Source organism: Astatotilapia calliptera, chromosome 23 (assembly GCF_900246225.1).
Source record: "Astatotilapia calliptera chromosome 23, fAstCal1.2, whole genome shotgun sequence".
NCBI lineage: Eukaryota > Metazoa > Chordata > Actinopteri > Cichliformes > Cichlidae > Astatotilapia > Astatotilapia calliptera.
Window position 1 is genome coordinate 29,058,825 of NC_039323.1, and position 20,083 is coordinate 29,078,907.

The window sequence follows — 20,083 nt, forward strand, 5'->3', positions numbered from 1 at the left end:
TTCAATGTGATTGTCCCAACAGTAGTCATCTCTGGGCACATTTTATTAACTTTATGGATGTATACGACAGATATAGCCTTATTCTTTCAGCAATCTTTGAAGAAAATAAAAAAAGTATAAATGGCCTGTATTTATATAGCGCTTTACTAGTCCCTAAGGACCCCAAAGCGCTTTACATATCCAGTCATCCACCCATTCACACACACATTCACACACTGGTGACGGCAGCTACATTGTAGCCACAGCCACCCTGGGGCGCACTGACAGAGGCGAGGCTGCCGGACACTGGCGCCACCGGGCCCTCTGACCACCACCAGTAGGCAACAGGTGAAGTGTCTTGCCCAAGGACACAACGACCGAGACTGTCCAAGCCGGGGCTCGAACCGGTAAAGTAAACCGATAAAAGTATAGTTCTGCGCTAAAGTCTTGAACGACCGCCCATTTCATTATATTTTGCTTCGAAGGAGCCATACATTCTTGTTTTTTGGTGGGTTTTTTGAGTGTTTTTTCTTTCTTTCTTTTAGGGGGTCTTGAGCACTAGTTCTCTTAGGCTTTTCGATGGCCTTTCAAAGATTTAGACATTTGCTGCTTTTTCAGGCGTTTTTAGTCCACTTCTTATACCTGGAAAAAAACTTTTTGGGGTTAAGCCACTTAACACCGGCCTACGAATCATTCAAACACACACAGGCACTTAGCTCATGGATTGAACCAGTCTTATGCCTGCACATAATAGACAAGATAAAAAAAAATTAAATTGTATCTTCGTTATGGTCAGCCTGTCATACAATGGAAAATACTAAAAACTTGATTTCCAAAGAGCTACTAGCCAAAAACATAGCATGGTTTGCAGTGTGTCCTTAAAAAAACAGATATATGGAAGAAAAACAAAGTCCCAGGCACAGTCATGGTTTAGGCCTCCGTTTCAGCCAGTGGTGTTGGAAATCTTGTCAAAATTGATGGAATTATAAGCTGAGAATCCACCATAATCCACCATACAATGCCATCTAGAAAGTGTCTGGAAAACAGCTTTACTTTTCAGCATGACAATGATCCCAAACACACCGCCAATGCTGTAAAAACATACCCGGATGGAAGAACAGACAGTAGAACACTGTCAGTCATGGATTGGCCTCCCCAGATCCTCAACCTCAACATTAGTGAAGCAGTGTGGGATCATCTTGAAAGAGAACAGAACAAAAGGCAGAAACATCCAAAGAAGAGCTTTGAATGTCCTTCAAGAAGCCTGGAGAACTATTCCTGAAGACTACTTTCCTGAAGAAATGACAAGAAAGCTTTTCTAAAGCTGCGTACACACTGGAAGCAATATGGTGACCCGATACTGTAGAAAGTAGGTTGCACTTGACATAAATTTTCTCAACTCCCGAGTGAGAGGCTGAAGAAACTACCAGTGAGAATAATGAGTACTGTTGATTAACATATGACCTTGTAGTAATTATATTGGTAGGTTACCTTAGCAACTGATTTCTGGAACATCTGTAAGCGTGTGTCAGTTTCAAAGCAATGTGTGATGAATACATTTCAACTTTAAAGAGTCTAGGCTGTGTTAAAGAATAAAGCCAGTCACACCAAATATTGACTTTTAAGATTGTAGACTTGTACAAACTCTGTTTTTGCCTCATACACTGTATTTCCATATATTTTCCCCAATGTTTCAATAAATCCATGCACCTCTTTCCGATTTTTCCAAGCAAAATATGAAGAAATAAAGGGTGACTCAAGACTTTTTAGCAATACGGTAGAATTCCTTCAGCAGCCCTTCTTTCAAATCTTGCAGGGTCAACAGGCAGAAGGCCTTAGTGCCAATGAGTCTGTGTCTCAAATCCGTATTGCTGTAATAGGCCCTAAATAACAATGGAGTTGCTCTGAAATTGGTGGCATCAAGCACAAACGTTCCACCCTTTCTGAGACATTTTCCCTCACTGACGCTTGTCAGAGAAAGCCAAAAGGTTTTGGTCTCTAAAAACTAAAAAGCCTCTTACTCTCTTCAAGGAATTTTGAAGCTATTTTCAAAGACAATTGATCAGTCAGTTAACATGTTATCTCAAAGATAACTTCTCCAGTCTCTCAAGTTACAGAGGCACTGTACTCAGAAAGAAATGAACCACTGTTGGCCAGTAAGACATCAGGGTTAAGCCTGAAGTCTCTTGCCTGACAGTACAGGCCCTCAGTCACTGCAACACCCAAAAATAGATAATAGCAGTGTCTAGCAAATCATTTCCTGTCGCATCCCATGTGAAACCCCTCGTTGGCCTCCATTTCCTTCAACCAAGAAGCCATTATTAAATGTCATTTTGTTGTTGTCTTGAGGTTGAGGTGATGCAGTAATCATTATAGTTGTGCAAATATGAAGACCCCCATGTTCAGCCCCAGCACCCAACTGTTAGAATTAGCTGCACTTGCCAGAATTAGACTAGCTGTGTTTCCAGCCTCGCTGACATTTACAGCTGACATTTTTAATATCTGAAAACTCTCCAACAATTGGACTGAAATAACACTGGAACACGCTCCAGAATTCCATTTGAGAGATTGCATTTCAGATATAGCTTCATGTGTTTTGATGTGGCACATGACATGCCTGGTTTTTATTGTGAAATTATGGATCAGTTATAGACAGGATTTCATATGTGTCTGCCCCTTTTATGCCTGCTCATGCCTACCCGTTTGTTCGTTAGTCATCTCCCCCATCCTTTTAAACTCCCTTCTTTCTTTTTACTTATAATATATGTCTTTATGTTGTTTGCTGCTCGTGTGCGCAGAGTACCTGCAGTGAGTGTGCCGTTGCAGCAACACGTATGTGCAGTTCATGGGCGTGCATGTCGCTGCTGTGTTTGCTTCTGGCCGCTCGCCTCGCCGTCCGACTGAGCTGCATATCAAACAGGCTGTGCTTTGGGGGCTGAGTTCGTCTCTAGACACAGACCCTGTCAGTTGGCAGAGATGGGGGGGCGGGTGGATGGATTGCGGGGAGGCGGCGGTGTTAGCAAGTAATTTCCTGACTCAGAAGCTCTCTCCTCGAAGATTTCCTCTCCTTCCCCCTCAGCATTCCTATTCAACACACACACTCTCAATCCCATTGACCTCAGCTGGCGAGGCAAACAAGCAAAGTCTGCAGTGGCAGCACAAAGAGACCAGATCCAAGCCTTTAAACGCCGCTTCACCTCATTGGTTGATAGTATTGCGATGATAAGAGCAAAGATAAGCCATTCTAAACAGGATAATGCCCAAGCAGTCTGCGAGCGACAACATAAAGAGTGTGTGATTCAGAAGAGGGGGCTTCAGGGCCGAGGCTTAAGGGGCTTAGACACATAATGAGTATTACCTGAGGTGGGGAGATGGGGGGGGGGGGGGCGTTGTGACAGGAGGGCAGTAGAAGGGGCAGGATGTGCATTGATTTACTGGGGAAATCTATGAAGGTGTGCAGAAGGTACACACAAATACACACTCAGTATGCAAACATGCAAGTAGATTGGAATATAGAAAAATGCAAGATTTTAGCAATGCAGACATAAAACAGAAGAAGGGTGATGGCCTCAAAAAAAGGAACATATTTAAACTAAACCTCCCTTTTTCTAGTTTCTATGGCTACAAATGTAATATACGGGTGGTGAGGCGGAGTACTAAAGCGCAGCTAGACCTGTAAGTCACATAGATCAACAAAGTCCACATGAAGAAGAGGTTTTGGTGGATGAAAGGCTCAAACTCAAACTCACCCATGAGCCTTGGGTTTGTGTGCTATGTTAACCCTTGTATGGTGTTCGGGTCTGTGAGACCCGTGTTCAGTTTTTTTCAAAAGAAAAATTAAACAATTAATTATTTTTTCACGTGTAAATGTGTTGTGTCTTTCCACTCACTCCACTTGATTATAACTGATTTATTTATAACATTTTATATAAAAGAAAAACGAGAAGCACATTAATTCATAAATGTGATCTAACAAAGGTAAAGGGAAAAAATTAACCATGTTTGCTGTTCATATGTCTTGTAATTGGGATGAAGTAAACATCTGTTGAGTAATTTAACATAAAATTATTTGATAGTGTTAATTTGGAAAGCCAAAACTCTAACGGGTCTACCAGACCCATGAACACTGGCTGAGTAACAAAAATACGAACACCACACAAGGGTTAAACTAAAGCTATATGTGGAAGTATTATGTTTAGGCTTATTATTTCTTATGTGACCATCCAGGGGGCTGTACAAATAATTTTGCCAAAAAAATCACATGATGAAACAGTAATGCAATTTAGGGCTATGTGTGCAGGGCGAAAAAGTATATTTTTTTCTCATTTGAAAAAGTGCTGTAAGTAGAAATGGCGGGCCACCTCATCACAGAAGTTGTCAAATATTATTGTGTCCCATTAGAAAAATTCTGACTACGCTCAGCTGTCATTTACTGTAGATATAGCCTGGGGCTACGGCTCACCTTCTCCTAGAAATTACTTTAGCATTACATATGAACTTGAAGTGTGCTTTTTACATATATGTGTGATATGCATTCAGATCCCTGTGTTTTTTGATAATAACACTTTTTTTAAAAGTTTTGTCTATTTGTCAGTTTTGTACACCATCGCATTGGGATGTCCATGAGTTATAGACTTTAGGCAGTCATTGTCTACAAAGGAGTTCAAAGTATTAAAGTATTAGTAATCGTCAAAGGTTGTTCCACAGTTATTCACTGGTAATGCTGAAGACATGTACTGTTAGAAAAATAAGACTGGTGAGGTTCACATGGTTGCCAGTAGGTGGAATAAAAACAGCAGTGGCTGCAGTGACTCCTGACCAGTGTTGGGACTAACGCGTTATTAAGTAACGCGTTACAGTAACTATGTTGTTATTATTGTGGTAACGAGCACGGTAACTAGTTATTATGCCAAAACCGGGAATGCGTTAATCGTTACTTCGTGTGGTGGCTATCGCGGAGCTTCCACAGATTCAATAACATTAGCAAGTGGTGGAGGCCAGCAGGTGGATGAAGGAAAAGGGAGGCAGGAGGAGAGACCCGAAGCGGCCGCTGCTCCGAGAGTGTCAGGTGAACTGAACTTCAGGTAAGAAGTTATAACCTGCAGTCCATCTGGGTCAGATATGAACCAAGTTTAGGTGGAGTTTATTTTCGTTATGCTGACTTTTTCGTACTGCGTGCTTCCTAAGTAGCTGACAGCTGGTAACTGTGCAGGGGCAGGTCTAGCAGTGTTGCCAGGGGTCCATGTAGGGAATTAAAAGGGAAAGGGGGGCACAAGGAAATACTTTCTTATTCTCATTTAAAATGTCTCACTTTAAAAAAAATTAATTATCTGAGTCTTGCAACAAACAATGGATAGATTGATACATATATACCATCAGAACAGTGTACATCACTGTCACAACAGTGTTTATTTTCATTCAAAGGCTTTATGATTTTTCCTATAATGGTGGGCCGGTCTCTAGTCAAAATGCCTGGGACGATTTTTTTTGTCCCAGTCCAGCTCTGTATGCAGCTCATCTGCAGTCTGGTGTTACCTACATCTTCCTATTCAGACGGCAGAATTTCCGAGTTCTGAGTACAATCGAAAGCACCACGACTGCAGTTTTTGTGTTGGATGTAAAAAGCAGGCTAGGATAGAATCAGGTGTGGGATTTCTCTCGTGGAAATGTGCACATTATTTTTTCCTTTCTATTGGTAGGTGGCACAGTGCACTTGTGGCAAGTAAGCAAGCTAGAAGACTGGCAGTCTGGCTGGGTATCCAGTTATGGAAGCAACACATTAACAAGAGAATTCTGAGTAAAACCAAAGTTACTTTCCCTAGTAACTAGTTACTCTGAAAGTAACGAGTAACTTGAAGTAACTGAGTTACTTTTGATAGAAGTAACTAGTAATGTAACTAAGTTACTAATTTAAAGTAACTTACCCAACACTGCTCCTGACATCCTCGCTGTGTGTCCAGAGGGGGGAACATCATAAGCTTGTTTGTAAAACTCTTGTTTGTAAAAGTGTAATTGTACAAAATCTTGTGGACTTAAATGTATAAACGGAATAATCAGAAATTAAACTGCTGTAGTTAAGCTAATAGTGTTCTATTTTTTTAGCCCGACATTTTAAAACTCCCCCTTAAATGTGTCCCTGATCACAATCCTCTATGTCATCGCTCTGTTGTGCTGCTGCAAGTAAGTAAGATTATGTCGGTCAATATCAAAATGTGTTGCATATATAGCCTTAATTTGTGTCAACTGAGCTGTGGCTAAGTACCTGAAGATAACTAACTGAAAACACAAACTGTCAAAACACAGAACGTCATAGTTCTGTATGGCCACAGGATTATTATTTTTTTATCCTCCAGTTATCGCTACAAAAGCCTGCAAAGCCCTGTGGCATAAACATCTACTAAACAGATTTAATAGAAACTCAATTTGACTTTCAGCCTCAGATTTCCCGCTCCTTTTTTTCACAAATTCTAATAATTCCTTTATTAGTAACACATCTTCATTACTAACTGGAACCCCGTTTTAAATCAAGCCTGGAGCCAAAAACCATCTCTTCTAGTTTTTACTATTAATTGACTAATTAGTTGGCAATGATGCATGAACGTTTGGAGTGGTATCATGACTTTGGGTTGGTTAACATTCACCTCAATCCCAAGCTTCCTTAAATGTGTCAGTGCATTTGTTGACCAATCTTTCACCCCTCAGACATGTCCCTGATCATGATCCCTTTGTTGTCTTGCTACAAGCAGCTACACAACCCATAGCACTGGTGATTATGTGCGTCTATTTCAGTGTGCCATTTCAGTGTTACTTAGCAGTGATAGCTCAATCATAATCTGCTGCTGCTGTGTCTTTTTTGTGCACGGAGGCTTCAAGAGGCTGGGAGAGATCGCTATCATAATGTGTCATATGTGGTGTGGCGGGTACTTGCATTAAAAATACCCTCCAGCACACCAAGCCTCTATGAATAATAAGAGCTCAACTAAAGCTGTGTTTCCTATTCATGGCGATACCTTATGTGCAAATAAATGTCAGCAAACTTCATGACATGAAGTAGCAATAATGAATCAAACTTGTGTTTCCTGTGCAAGTGTTAACGTTGCGATGATATATCATTTCACATAACACAAAGATATAGAGTCTTTCTCTGTGTCAACAGGAGATAAATTATCTTCGAAATCAGCCGAAACGGAGATGGAAGGTAACAATGTTTGAAACGGTTCTTCTGCCTATTGTCTGTGACCTTCAAATCCTCTGCTGCGGGTCTCTATTGTGTCAACTCTGCATCCATAGGCAGCATCACTGAAAAGTAGTTTCTCTGGGGTCACGGAGGTTATCTGATGGCAACAGTCTGAAGGCTTATGGCCGTATCATGTCTGCAGCGGGGATGCTCCTGAGGTGTTTTTTCTCATTACGGGGGAATGTCGATTACTGGAATGATAGCCTCGTCTGCCGTAATTGACCCGTTGCTTCAAATTGATACCATCTGTCTTCATACAGATGTAATGACCTTGTAATAAATCGACAGTTTATTGCATTAACCCTGACTCTTTGTGACAAGTGACGATTGCCTGCAAAGGGAGGTGTCAAAATGGATCAAGGGGTCGCCACTCGGTGGCAAGAACAAAGTTGGACCAACAACTTTCTCTAAATTAGTTGGCGACAGACCCAAAGCCTTCCTGGATTCTGCTTTGTCATTTCTCCAGTTTTACATAACCATGAATGAAAAATAGTATCATATTCACGGTTGGACCTATTATCTTCTCCAGATTTAGCATCCCCGTTCTGTCTGGAAGTTTCAAACAGAGCTCACAGCTAGAAGCTGACCTTCATTTCTGGCTTTATTCCATCACCTGAGTTTCAACTCGCTAGGAAAGACTGTATATGTTTTAAATTGTATTTTAAAAATGCACATTATTCAGCGTTACTGTAAAGCTACAAGTGCTGGCAGAATGGCTAATTTTCAACTTTTTCCCCCTGGCCAGATTAGAGCGAGCCAATAAAAACAATAAAACATTAAAGAACAACATCTAAAACCATTACAGCAGGAAGCAAATGACCGTCTCTCTGACCCCGTAGGATTGTCCACAGGCTCTCTGTGTATGCAAGGATACATCTAATACTGCTTACTTTTTTATTACATACACTGAAGGATGCAGAAGCACTCAGGAGAACAGAGTCTTGATTACATTTTCTGATGACACTGCAGCGTTGACTCTTTTGAGTTTTTCTTCTATCAGCTGGGTTCACAGCCTCGCAACAGTCTGAACAGCATTGTTAAAATCTTCTCTAAGATCATCAGAGTGAAACAAAGAGATCTGGGTTCTTTTTGCAACCAACAAATCCCTCAGAAAGCGGCACATATTTTGCCTCTTTGCGAATATTTTCTTTATGAAGGCTGTTTGTTAAAACTAACTGATATTCTGAAGCATCTTCTGTATTTTAACGGCATAATACTGTTTTCTTTTAAGTCTGGTCAGCAAATAAATACTTATGGGATTTTTAAAAAGTTGATTTTATTAGGCTTGAATTCTTGTTTGCATTTATATTTTTTTCATATGCTCACTTCTGTTTATTTTTTATGTGCTGCCTCAAACTAATTCAAACCACTAAATTAGTGCCGATGACTATAATTGATGTAAGTTTTCATTTTTATTTTAACTAATTAATATTAAGGTATACTTGTTTACCACATATTGTGATATATAGTTTATCCATTCTTGTTTAAATTCTGAATCTATGCTGTATTTTTCTAAATATAGAAAAGAGCCAGTCTTATAGACTCATAGACTCATATCATTATTCATCTTTAATGATCCCAACAGTGTATAGTAGTCAGTGTTGGGAAGGTTACTTTTAAAATGTATTCCATTACAGAATACAGAATACATGCCCCAAAATGTATTCTGTAACGTATTCCGTTACGTTACTCAATGACAGTAACGTATTCTGAATACTTTGGATTACTTAATATATTATCATGCTTTTTACAACAACGTGAATGTACTATTGCTGTGTGATTTATTACTATTACTGAAGGTCAGCGACTCCGAACTGTAGTAAAGGGACCTCTGACTAATACGGCGGGGTCCCTGTCGGCTTGTAGCCGAAAAATAGCTTTACTTTGTTGTGTGGGTCAACTTTTCTTGCGAGAGACAGAGAGAGGCGTTGAAAGGCTGCTCCAACGGAACTTATTGTTTTCGGAGGAAAACACGAACACGGTGTACAGTCGAGTCTTAATAGCTTACTTACAACTGGGCTCGTCAGGCTCTCTTCTTGGCTGCAGTGGTTATTATTATATTTACATGCTTCCAGCTCCCGTTTTTCCTCGATGACAACTCGTACCTTTCCACTCCCCTTTTTCTCGCTCCTCGCGCTCACAGACCCATAACGTGTATGGCAGTCCATTCTCCCTGCAACACGGACTACACTGCCCATGATGCTACATTCTTTAGAGCTATGCTTGTAGCATTCTGCCTGTTAGCTTAGCACAACAACAACGAAAAGGCGCTCTCTCACCCAGGAAACACACAGTCTCAGAGAGAGAGAGAGAGCGTCGCCCTGTAACCATGGCAACCGTAACGCTGCCGCCTGGAACAACAGAACGTAGCTGTCAAACAAAACCCAAACAGTCCTGACCCGCGACAAAATGAAACAGGAAAGTACCGCAGTGTAATCCATTTATTTCAACAAAGTAACTGTATTCTGAATACCACCTTTTTAAACGGTAACTGTAACGGAATACAGTTACTCATATTTTGTATTTTAAATACGTAACGGCAGTACATGTATTCCGTTACTCCCCAACACTGATAGTAGTGAGGTGGTTAATATTTGATATTGGTTTCATATCCATGTTTGTTTCCTATTGGTGTGTGATTTGGTGTAGCGAGCAACAGGTCGCCATGCAGCTTTGGAGGTGGACTTGATGTTCAGATGTTGATATAAACAGCTTTCATGTAACCGTGTGATGTATGGGTCAAAACAAAAAAAATGTGTTCTCTCGATCATTTAAGAGATGTGTGCAAATAGTCTTAATTGACCATTTGTAATTATATTTTATATTTATATTTTTTCTGAGTTTATTTATTACAAACTTTATCATAAAATGAAGTACATTTAACTTTAAATTATGCTATTGTGGTAGACAGTTGAGTAAATTCTGACTAAGTTTTTCAATACCGGTACTTATATTTGCTGATTTAAATTCCAATATTGTGATACTCAAGGATATTTTCTTCTTCCAGATACATGAAACATAAATAACATTTCCCTAACACTTGCTATGTGTATTTAATTTGTGTACTTGTTTGCCATTATTTGTTCATCCAAGTCTAGAGACATTCTTGTTCCGACACACCTGAATCAATTGAATGGCTTGTTATCAGGCCTTTGCCAAACTTGATGGCAAACTTGAAGAGGTAATCCAATCATTTGATTCAGCTGTGTTGCAGTAGGAAGGCATCCAAAAGCTGCAGGACAGCAGCTCTCGAAGACTGGAGTTGGACACCCCTGGTTTACAGCCTTTCAAACATGTTTCCATCAGAAAAGTTGTCCAGAGTGCCCTCTGGTGGACAAACTATGCAGTCTCGATACTCATAACAGTTGAAAGGTGTTTCTACAGTTTATTTTACTTTTTTACATTTTTTTTTCAAGTTTTACTATGTTGAATAAAATTCAATATTTCTGGACAATGAGTATAGCATATTGAGGACCTTGTACATATTTAAGACAAGGATTAACTTGTAGTATAGTGGGTAGTATATTGAAGCGGTGGCAGTTTTCCAGTTAACGTCCAATAACTTGAGACCCAGTGTGTGTCTCCAGTACAGGTTTTATTGTTGTCAGTAAGAAGAGACCAAGTAGGCAATCCGTGTCTTGTTTGGGAAAAAGTCAGAGAGTGAAAAGACGACCTGCTGTATTTTTCCTTTGGGGCGTTTGGTTTTATTTCCATTCTCTGTTTTGCTTGAACTGAACTCTCTTTTGACACGTCGTCACTCCCAAACAGAAGGTTTGATCAGCATGTTATGATTTCTGTGATCTCAGCCAGACGTGTGTGTCTGAAATGACCACATAAAAAGATATCCTACTTTATGACATTATACAGATCCAAGAGTAGAAAGAAAACTGTCTGAAATGAAGCATTTAGAACAGTTTGAAGCTTAAGCTATAGGCTTATTGGGATTACTAGTACATATGCTGTCTTTACTACTTGAAACTTCTGCCATTTAAGCTGTCTGTTACATTTGGATTTGAGTTTAAAATTATTGTTGTGTTTGTGTCCTCAGAGCCAGGATGGGAGGTTTGAAGTTCGTGGGCGTCACGGCAAGTCGGTGCTGACCATCAGCGGCGTGAGGCTCTCCGACTTGGGTCGATTTGACTGCGAGGCGCTCAGCAGGATCGGAGGTCATCAGAAGAGCATGTTCCTGGACATTGAATGTAAGCGCGCCCATTAAACGCCATGCACGCACTTTTTGTTAGAGTGCACATGCACTCCACAGCAGGCTTCCAAGAACTGGAGATATTCAAACAACAAGTTGCCTAACATTGCCTGTGGGTAAAATGCAGAGGAGTGTTGTTTTTGCAGAGCCCTGGTCACCTGTTACAGCCTCTTACAAGCTTCTCCTTTCTGCCTTTCTATCGGCTCTTTGCGGTCCTTGCTGTGGAAATGGGACACATAAACACATTTAAGCAGAGTTCAAAAGTTCACTCACGCTCAGTTCTAATAATTCTTTTTGTAGTCTGGCTATTTCATCTTTTTTTCCCTCTCTGAAATGCATTATATCATTATAAACAAGTCACCCACCACGCACATTGCCTCCAGAAGGGTTAATTAGTGAGAGGATATCATGCATCGCCTTTCTTTTTTTCTCCTGCTGACAGCTCTGCTACTTCCCAACGAGTGCATCCATTCCTCAGTGCTGGTTGTTTGGGGTTATTTGGGGCGGGCTCTCCCCTGCTTAATGAGCTCTGAAGCAAAGATCTCCATTTTGGCCTCAGAATGATTAGGTTCATTAGTAGCGAGGCTCAGTGGAGTTTTTTTTTTCCTTTTTCTTTGGGTAGCAATTGATTCCACCTTGAAGCTCAGAGGAACAACAAAGAGCTAGGCCAGGCAAACAAATATATCCAAAGAGACAGCGAGGAAAAAATGAAGACCATATCTGCGTTGTCACACGAAAACCAATTTTCTCCTTTTCATACTGAGGTGACTTTTTGAGTTCATGGATTCCCCTCAAAATTTTGTTTTGCACGGTTCCTGAAAAGTTGACATTTTAGGAAAAACTTGTAGCAAAAAAACAATCCCAAATTCATGCACCCACTCTCTAACCGTGAAGCAAAGTTGCTGTCATTACACTGCAAACTTGTTTTGCTGGAGCCACAGCTGACAACTCGCGCCCGCGCTCTGCACAGAGACACAGGCTGTGAGTCTGAGTGTGGAGGGGCTGAGCCAGCCGTTGCCACCGAACTAATGAACTCATTTACTAAGTCACTGCAGGCTGCAGGGGGATAACACGTCCTCGGCTGTGACAGAGAGCCAGGCATCAATCTCTTTAATGGAATCCTGCAAGCGAGCATAAAACAACCATAATGCCTCTCCGACTGAGCGGGGCCGACCAGGCCGAAAGAAATCCGCACAACAGCTCGCCGCCGCAGTCGTCCATTACTGCCCTTTCTATTTGCCGGCGCCAATGAGCTTCTGTTTGCATGCTTTATTCCTATTCTTGGGGGGCACGATCGCAATGGAGACCCCCACCCATAGCGTGAGGTAGCTTCAATTAAGTTTTTCTTTTTTTACACTGCCGAAGGAGTTGAGGAAGCAGCAATTAAATGCTTTCCCCCCTGTCTTCTCTTTAAGGTGAAGCCTCAGCAAGTTATTTATTTATTTACATCTTTGATCATCCAGCACAGCTCCACCTTTGATTTGAGTGTTTAATTGGCTGCCACAAATTCCAGACACACCAGCAATTACTCTTTTAGCAATTCAGGTCTTGTTTTAGTTTTTTAAAAAAAAGCTCCTTTTCCATGTAAACGAGGTGGGTGCAAGAAGTGACGTTACTCTGTTTTGTTTAGATATACCAAAGTTCCTGACCAACCACACCGTTTATTATTCATGGGAGGGAAATCCGGTGAACATCAGCTGCGACGTGATGTCCAACCCACCTGCCACCATGCTGTGGAGGCGAGAGCGCTTCACTATCTCCACAGAGGGAACCGCCAACATGAGGGTGCACAGCGCCGAGGGCAAGTCTGTGCTGGAGGTGAGTTCAAGTCCTCCGGTGGCAGCCAGGTTAGGTTTAGGGTCACGAGACAAAAAATGTGTTTGAAAGTTTAATAATGACTCTGTCAGTGTGGTTTATCAAACAGAGGTGCAAAAGAAATGGAGTTTTTTGTAATGAATTGAATTTTCTTCTTTGAGGGAAAAAAACAATTAAATAAACAATAAAAACAACAGTGAAAGACAGACCTGTAGTTTAATGAGTTTAAAAAGAAAATAAATTCTGATGGCTCTTTATGAAGACTTACTCACACTGATATAGTTTTCAAAAATTTGACAAAATTCAGATTTTGATGTTTCTATTGGCATCCCAGTTTAATGGAAGTAAGCGAAACCCCAGTGGTGGTCATTGTGAATAGTTTGTCATAAAGGATGCTTTTAACTGAAGAAGTCATGAAAACTAGACACCCATACTCAGTTTTAAATGATGATTTCATTTATTACAGAAAAAGTTGTTATCCAAATCTACATGGACCTGTGTGAAATAGTAATCACCCCCCAAACCTAATAACTGGTTATCTTGTCAGCAAGAACGGCAATGAAGCATTCAAGTCTTTCATAAGGCTGTGGAAGATTTTGATCCTCTCGTTTTTGCAGAATTGTCTCAAATCAGCCCCACTGGAAGGTGTTTTTAAGGTCATGCCAAAGCATATCAGTATAATTCTGTTTCAAATCAGTCCTATGAACACCAAAAACACATATTATTCAGTGCATGTTTAGTATATAAAGCACAGTTATATATCGAGCACAGTTGGAGCGAAAGCAGAAAAGTCCAAGTGAAATCTTTAGTTTTAATATGAATTGTGATCGACTGTATTGTTTATCTGCGTCCAGGTGACTCCTATGTCCGACAGAGACTTTGGCCGCTACAACTGCACGGCCAGAAACAACATTGGAGTTCGATACCAGGAGTTCATTTTGGCCCAGGCAGGTGAGTCTGCAGAACTGCCACTAATGCGCTAATGAGGCTAGCAACTCAATTTCAAGACCAGAACATGTGGACGTCTCAGGGACCCTGCAGCTTTTCAATAACCGCTCTCCCAGTAACTCCAGCCATTCAACTACTTTGTAACCCTCTACCTCTCTACTAATGGTAATAGCCTTATTTGCAATTCTCAGGAAGATAAATTCCACTACAACTCCCAACCCCTATTCAGCCTCGCCTAATCTCAAATAGTGCTGGCTGATTTACCATACCCCTCACAATTTAACTGAAGTACTCCCTAATTTACGGTAGCGAGGGCTAATACACAATAGTGCAGTCTAATTATCTTTAGTGCAGATTGAATTGCTCTAGCTAAGGAAGAAAAAAGTAGTGAGCAAAAAGCTGACCAAAAATGTCGTCTTGCAGGAAACAGTAGGTTTTAGAAGAGTTTGTGACTCTTACAATTCAGCACAACACACACTCAGGCACACGCAAGAAAACACACTGTGAACATGTTTGTGTTCTTAACGGATATTTGAGACGTACCTTATGTAGAATACACTGTCTTCATAGCTCGATCATAAACTGATAGAAGAATCTGAGGGTGGAAGTGTGTTTGTAGTGAGTCAAACTGTTCTGAATTTTGCCTTGATGTTTTAAGTGAGAATCACTAATACAACCAAAACACCTTGAGTCACATCAAAAACATATCCAAGGACAAGTGATGCAGTCAAGTGATGTGGCAACTTACCTGAAAATAAAATAAGTTGCTGTCTATTAAATTGCTAGAGTCTAGAGTCGGCTAGGTTTAATATGGCAGTGATGTCAGGAAGTTTTTAGAGTCAAGGTTTATTTGTGCAGGAAATATATTCAGAGGTCTTACGCAGAAGCATTTATTGCAGTGAGCTTAATATCAAGGAGAACAAAGATGGACACTGCTTATTGCCACCCAGTTCTAGAACAATCTTGGAGGCAACAGCAGGAGAACGGATTTATAGTCCAATAATCCAAATATTTAACCCACAATGAGGTAGTGGTCATGCACAGGGAGACAGGTGGAGCGGCACGCAGGCAAAACACAGTGTCTATATAAACAGATAAAAAAATATGGTACTGGATTTAAAAAAAAAAAAGCAGAACTCAAGCAATTAAACAAACTAGGAATCAAGGAAGGCTAAGGTGTTGCACACTAAACATGGGTGACACAAAGGAGGGAAAACTAGCAAAGAAATGATGTACAATAGAAATTACTTACAGAAACCTGACATTGTGGCCATTTCTTAATATATCTATCCTCATCCTGCGCAGAATAGATTCTGTTCCTGTCTGTTCCAACTAAAAGAAAAGACTAACACAGCTCCTGCACTTTTAATCTGCATGAATAGAAATGTTATGTTTTTAATGTCCTATCTTTTCACCTAAAATTAAAGTACACAGGCTCCTCTCAGGCATTGTATAAGCTGAATTATTACATCTCTCCTAAATAACCCTTGAAAGCTTACCAAATATAGAAAAATAATCTTTTACAATGTCTGTCTTTAGTTTTATTACGGTGGCACTGTGCCATTTATCTTTGATCAAAAATACATTCAGTGTAGTTGGTTATTGCTGTGTAAATGTCAGAGTTAGGTCCATAAATATTAAGACAATTGCCTCTGTACTCTGAGGTCCTCCCATTTGTTTTGTTACATTAGTCAAATTACTCACGCTAGAAGACTTCTTTTTTTTTTATCCTTCTGCAGTATCTGCTGTTTGGCAGTGTGCACCCTCCAACACAAGAATTCCCTCCCCCACTACATTGCAGCACAGGTCAGAGCTGGTATGAATGACATGAATGGCTGATCATTCACACACAGCATGAAAACAATGAGCTTTTGTGGAGGTGGGTTGCAAAGCTGCTTGAAAAGCTAGGAGCAAATTCAGTAGCTTGGGTAGTAGGATGTGTATAAGGGTATCAGCGGTGCCATCAGCTGGTGCTTGCTTCTTATCAGCTGATGGGAGTGGAAATCTGAGTCAGTCAAACAGTCAGTCTTTCTGGCTCTTTGTTCTAGACTGAAATATCCCACCAACAATGGGATGTATTGCCTGCATAATGTATAAACATTTTAAATGCTTTATAGTTTTTTTCTTTCCTTCATTAATAATGTGGCTGGGCACATTCGTAGCGTATGCCCCCCCCCCCCTCAGCCAACGCGGATGCAGCCTGTGACTCTCTCCACTCAGTGGTCAGCAGACTGCAAACACAATCTCCGAGAGCCCCTCTCATAATATCAGGGGACTTTAATCATGTCTCACTGGACTCCACGCTTCCCACCTTCACCCAGTATGTGACATGCCCAACCAGAGACAATAGAACACTGGACTTACTGTATGCCAATGCAGAAGAGGCATACAGTTCATCACCTCTCCCTCCTCTGGGCAGATCTGACCGCAACCTGGTGCACCTTGTCCCTGTGTATGAGCCCTTAGTGCGCAGGGAGCCACCAGCCACCCGCACAGTACAGAGATGGTCGGAGGAGAGCGAGGAGGCTCTTAAGGATTGTTTTGAGTCGACTGTGTGGGAGGTGATCTGTGACGACCACGGAGAGGACATCAACAGCCTTACTACATGCATTACTGACTATATTAATTTCTGTGTGGATAACACCGTACCTACCAGGACTGTGTGGTGTTTCTCCAACAAGAAACCTTGGATTACCCCAAAAATTAAAGCTGTTCTCAAGCAGAAGAGGAGGGCCTTCAAATCCAAAGACAAAGAGGAGTTGAAAAAGGTGCAGAGAGAGCTGAGGGGACTGATAAGGAATGGGAAGGACAGCTACAGGCAGAAGACGGAGAACCAGTTTCAGCAAAAAAACGTTGGCGAAGTCTGGAGAGGCCTCAGAACCATCTCGGGCCACAAACATCAGAACTCTGACACCTCAGACACTTCACACCAGTGTTGCCAACTCCTCAGTAAGGAAAATCGCTATTGGTTGTCCTAAAAGTCGCTAGAAGTCGCCAAATGACGTCATCGCCTAATTTGCATATTTGGTCATGCTAATGTAATTGTAACCTATGTTGTTGGAGAGAGAAATAACATCGTGGAAGAGACATAAAGTGAGTAAAAAACGTCCTAAATGCAGTTAGAATTTATTTAGAACTACAAATTAAATTTCTTTTAGCAATTATTGTTTTTTAATGTCACAATTCCAACCCTGCTCCTTTATCCGGACCTGGACCGGCAAAAGTGACCGGAAATTGGCACTCTGGTGGAGTTACTTTGTGTGTGAGAGTGTGTGTTTATAAGTAGTTTTAAACCTTGTGATCCACAAAACAGCATAACAGTAAAAGAACTGACTGCGTTACAGTCAGTGCGGGAGCAGCTGGGGGAGGACTATCCTCCGCCTGGGAGTGCTTTGACACGGATGAGGTGCCCCAGGCAGCACCGCTGCCTGTTGAGAGTAAGAGCGATACGTGTTTTCACGTCAAAAAGTCGTCATAAATAAGTCTCCAGTAATACCAGAAAAAGTCGCCAGATTTGTCGCTAGTCGCTTTTTAGAAAAAAAGTCGCTAAGGGGGTCTGAAAACTCGCTAAATATAGCGACAAAGTCGCTAAATTGGCAACACTGCTTCACACCTCCTCTACTCACCCTGCTCACTCCTCCCCACCCCCAATAACAGCATCCAATACACACTCAACACAAGGCTCCAGCCTGTCTCTCTCAACCACCCAGGTTAGGAGGGAACTGAGGAGGATTAATGCCGAGAAGGCGGTGGGCCCAGATGGCATCAGCTCAAGGGTCGTCAGGTCCTGCGCGGACCAACTGTGTGGGGTGATGGAGCGCATCTTCAACCTGAGCCTGAGGCTGGGGAGAGTCCCACAGCTCTGGAAAACCTCCCGTGTTGTACCAGTGCCAAAGACTTCACGCCCCGAGGACCTCAACAGCTATAGGCCAGTGGCTCTGACATCCCACCTGATGAAGACCCTGGAGCGGCTGGTCCTGGCTCAGCTTCGGCACCTGGTGAGCTCATCACTGGACCCAATTCAGTTTGCCTACCAGCCTGGCATTGGAGCGAATGATGCCGTCATTCACCTCCTACATTGTTCCCTCGCTCACCTGGAGACAGCTGGAAGCACTGTGAGAATCATGTTCTTTGATTTCTCCAGTGCCTTCAACGCTATTCTTCCCTCGGTCCTGAAGGACAAGCTGGAGAACTGTGGAGTGGACCATCACCTCACTACCTGGACTTTGGACTACCTCGCCAACCAACCACAGTATGTGAAAACTCAGGGCCGTGTGTCGGACAGGGTCGTCTGCAGTACGGGGGCCCCACAGGGAACGGTTCTGGCTCCGTTCCTCTTCACCATCTACACTGCAGACTTCTCCCACAACTCCACCCAGTGCTTCCTGCAGAAGTTCTCTGATGACTCTGCAATAGTCGGCCTCATCACTGATGGGGACGACAAGGAGTACACAGGACTGACCCAAGACTTTGTGGACTGGTGCCAGCTGAACTACCTCCACATCAACACCAGTAAAACCAAGGAGCTGGTGGTACACTTCCGCAGGTACAAACATCCTCCACTGAACATCAAAGGTATGGACATTGAGGCTGTGGACTGCTACAGGTACCTTGGTGTTCATCTGAACAACAAACTGGACTGGACTCATAATTCAGAAGCCCTCTACAGGAAAGGGCAGAGCAGGCTGTACCTGCTGATGAGACTCAGGTCGTTTGGAGTGGAGGGCCCACTCCTGAAGACCTTCTATGACTCTGTGGTGGCCTCAGCTATCTTTTACGGTGTGGTCTGCTGGGGTGGCAACATCTCTGCCGGGGACAGGAAGAGACTGAACAGGCTGATCAGAAGGGCCAGCTCTGTTCTAGGATGCCCTCTGGACCCAGTGGAGGTGGTGAGTGGCAGGAGAATGGTGGCTATGCTTTCATCCCTGTTGGACAACATCTTCAGTGGCAGGCTGCGGCACCCACGGTGTGGGACGGAGAGATTTCGCAGGTTTTTCCTCCCCACTTCTGTCAGACTCCACAACAAAGACTCCAACTGATCAAACACACACATCCACACATGTGCAATAACACTAAGTGCAATACTCTTTATCTGACAAAGTTGTATTTTTACTCAGTTGTATTAAGCATTTGTATTCTATTTTTATCCTATTGTATATTTTATTCTATTTATTCTACTGTATATAGTATTTTATTTTATTCTATTCTGTACATTTGTGTACAGTATTTTATTCTTATTGTATTCTAATTTTTGCTATATAACTTTTGCACTGTCCACTTCCTGCTGTGACAAAACAAATTTCCCACGTGTGGGACTAATAAAGGTTATCTTATCTTATCTTATCTTATCGTGTTTAGACCTATGTTTGTAGTTATAATTCCTCATCAAGTATTCGCTGATTTACTCCTAAATAATAGTTGCATGATGAATGATGTTGATGCATGACAACTGAAAAATTAAAGGTTATATCTGGTGCTTTCAGCCTTACTCAGTCTTTTCCTTTCTCTACACAGTCAGTGCATAAGGCAAAGGAAAAGGTTGTTTTGAATTCATTCCTAAGTTTGTGAAACAGGATTCTGTTTCTGACACCATGCAAGTGGATTAGACAAGGCTTATTTCATAGCAAAACAACACGATTGCAAAGGAAAACAACTACATGGAAATTGTCTGCTTGTTTGTGTCATGCCTTTATTTTTTGTGTTTCCAGTTGCGCCATCGAATCCATACTCAGTTCGTCTGTCAGCTGTCTCCCAGCGCCTAGCGACCGTAACATTTATGAAGCCAGACTCTCATGGAGGCGTTCCCATCAACTACTATCTGGTCCAGTACAAGGAGGTGGGCTCACAGGACTGGAGGGATGTCAAGTCACACAGTGTCCAGAGTAAGTGTAAACTTTATTTTT

At 41.8% G+C, this 20,083-nt stretch overlaps 1 protein-coding gene across 3 annotated transcripts in view; it reads left to right on the forward strand.

Moving 5' to 3' along the window:
* Nucleotides 1-20,083, forward strand: part of ncam2 (neural cell adhesion molecule 2) — a 162,157-nt gene that overhangs the window by 83,686 nt on the left and 58,388 nt on the right. For all 3 annotated transcript variants that reach the window (XM_026160121.1, XM_026160119.1, XM_026160120.1), the window contains 4 exons: nt 11,265-11,415; nt 13,048-13,235; nt 14,087-14,183; nt 19,889-20,062. In XM_026160121.1, coding sequence (XP_026015906.1) covers nt 11,265-11,415; nt 13,048-13,235; nt 14,087-14,183; nt 19,889-20,062 — 610 coding nt within the window. The remainder of the gene's footprint in view (nt 1-11,264; nt 11,416-13,047; nt 13,236-14,086; nt 14,184-19,888; nt 20,063-20,083) is intronic.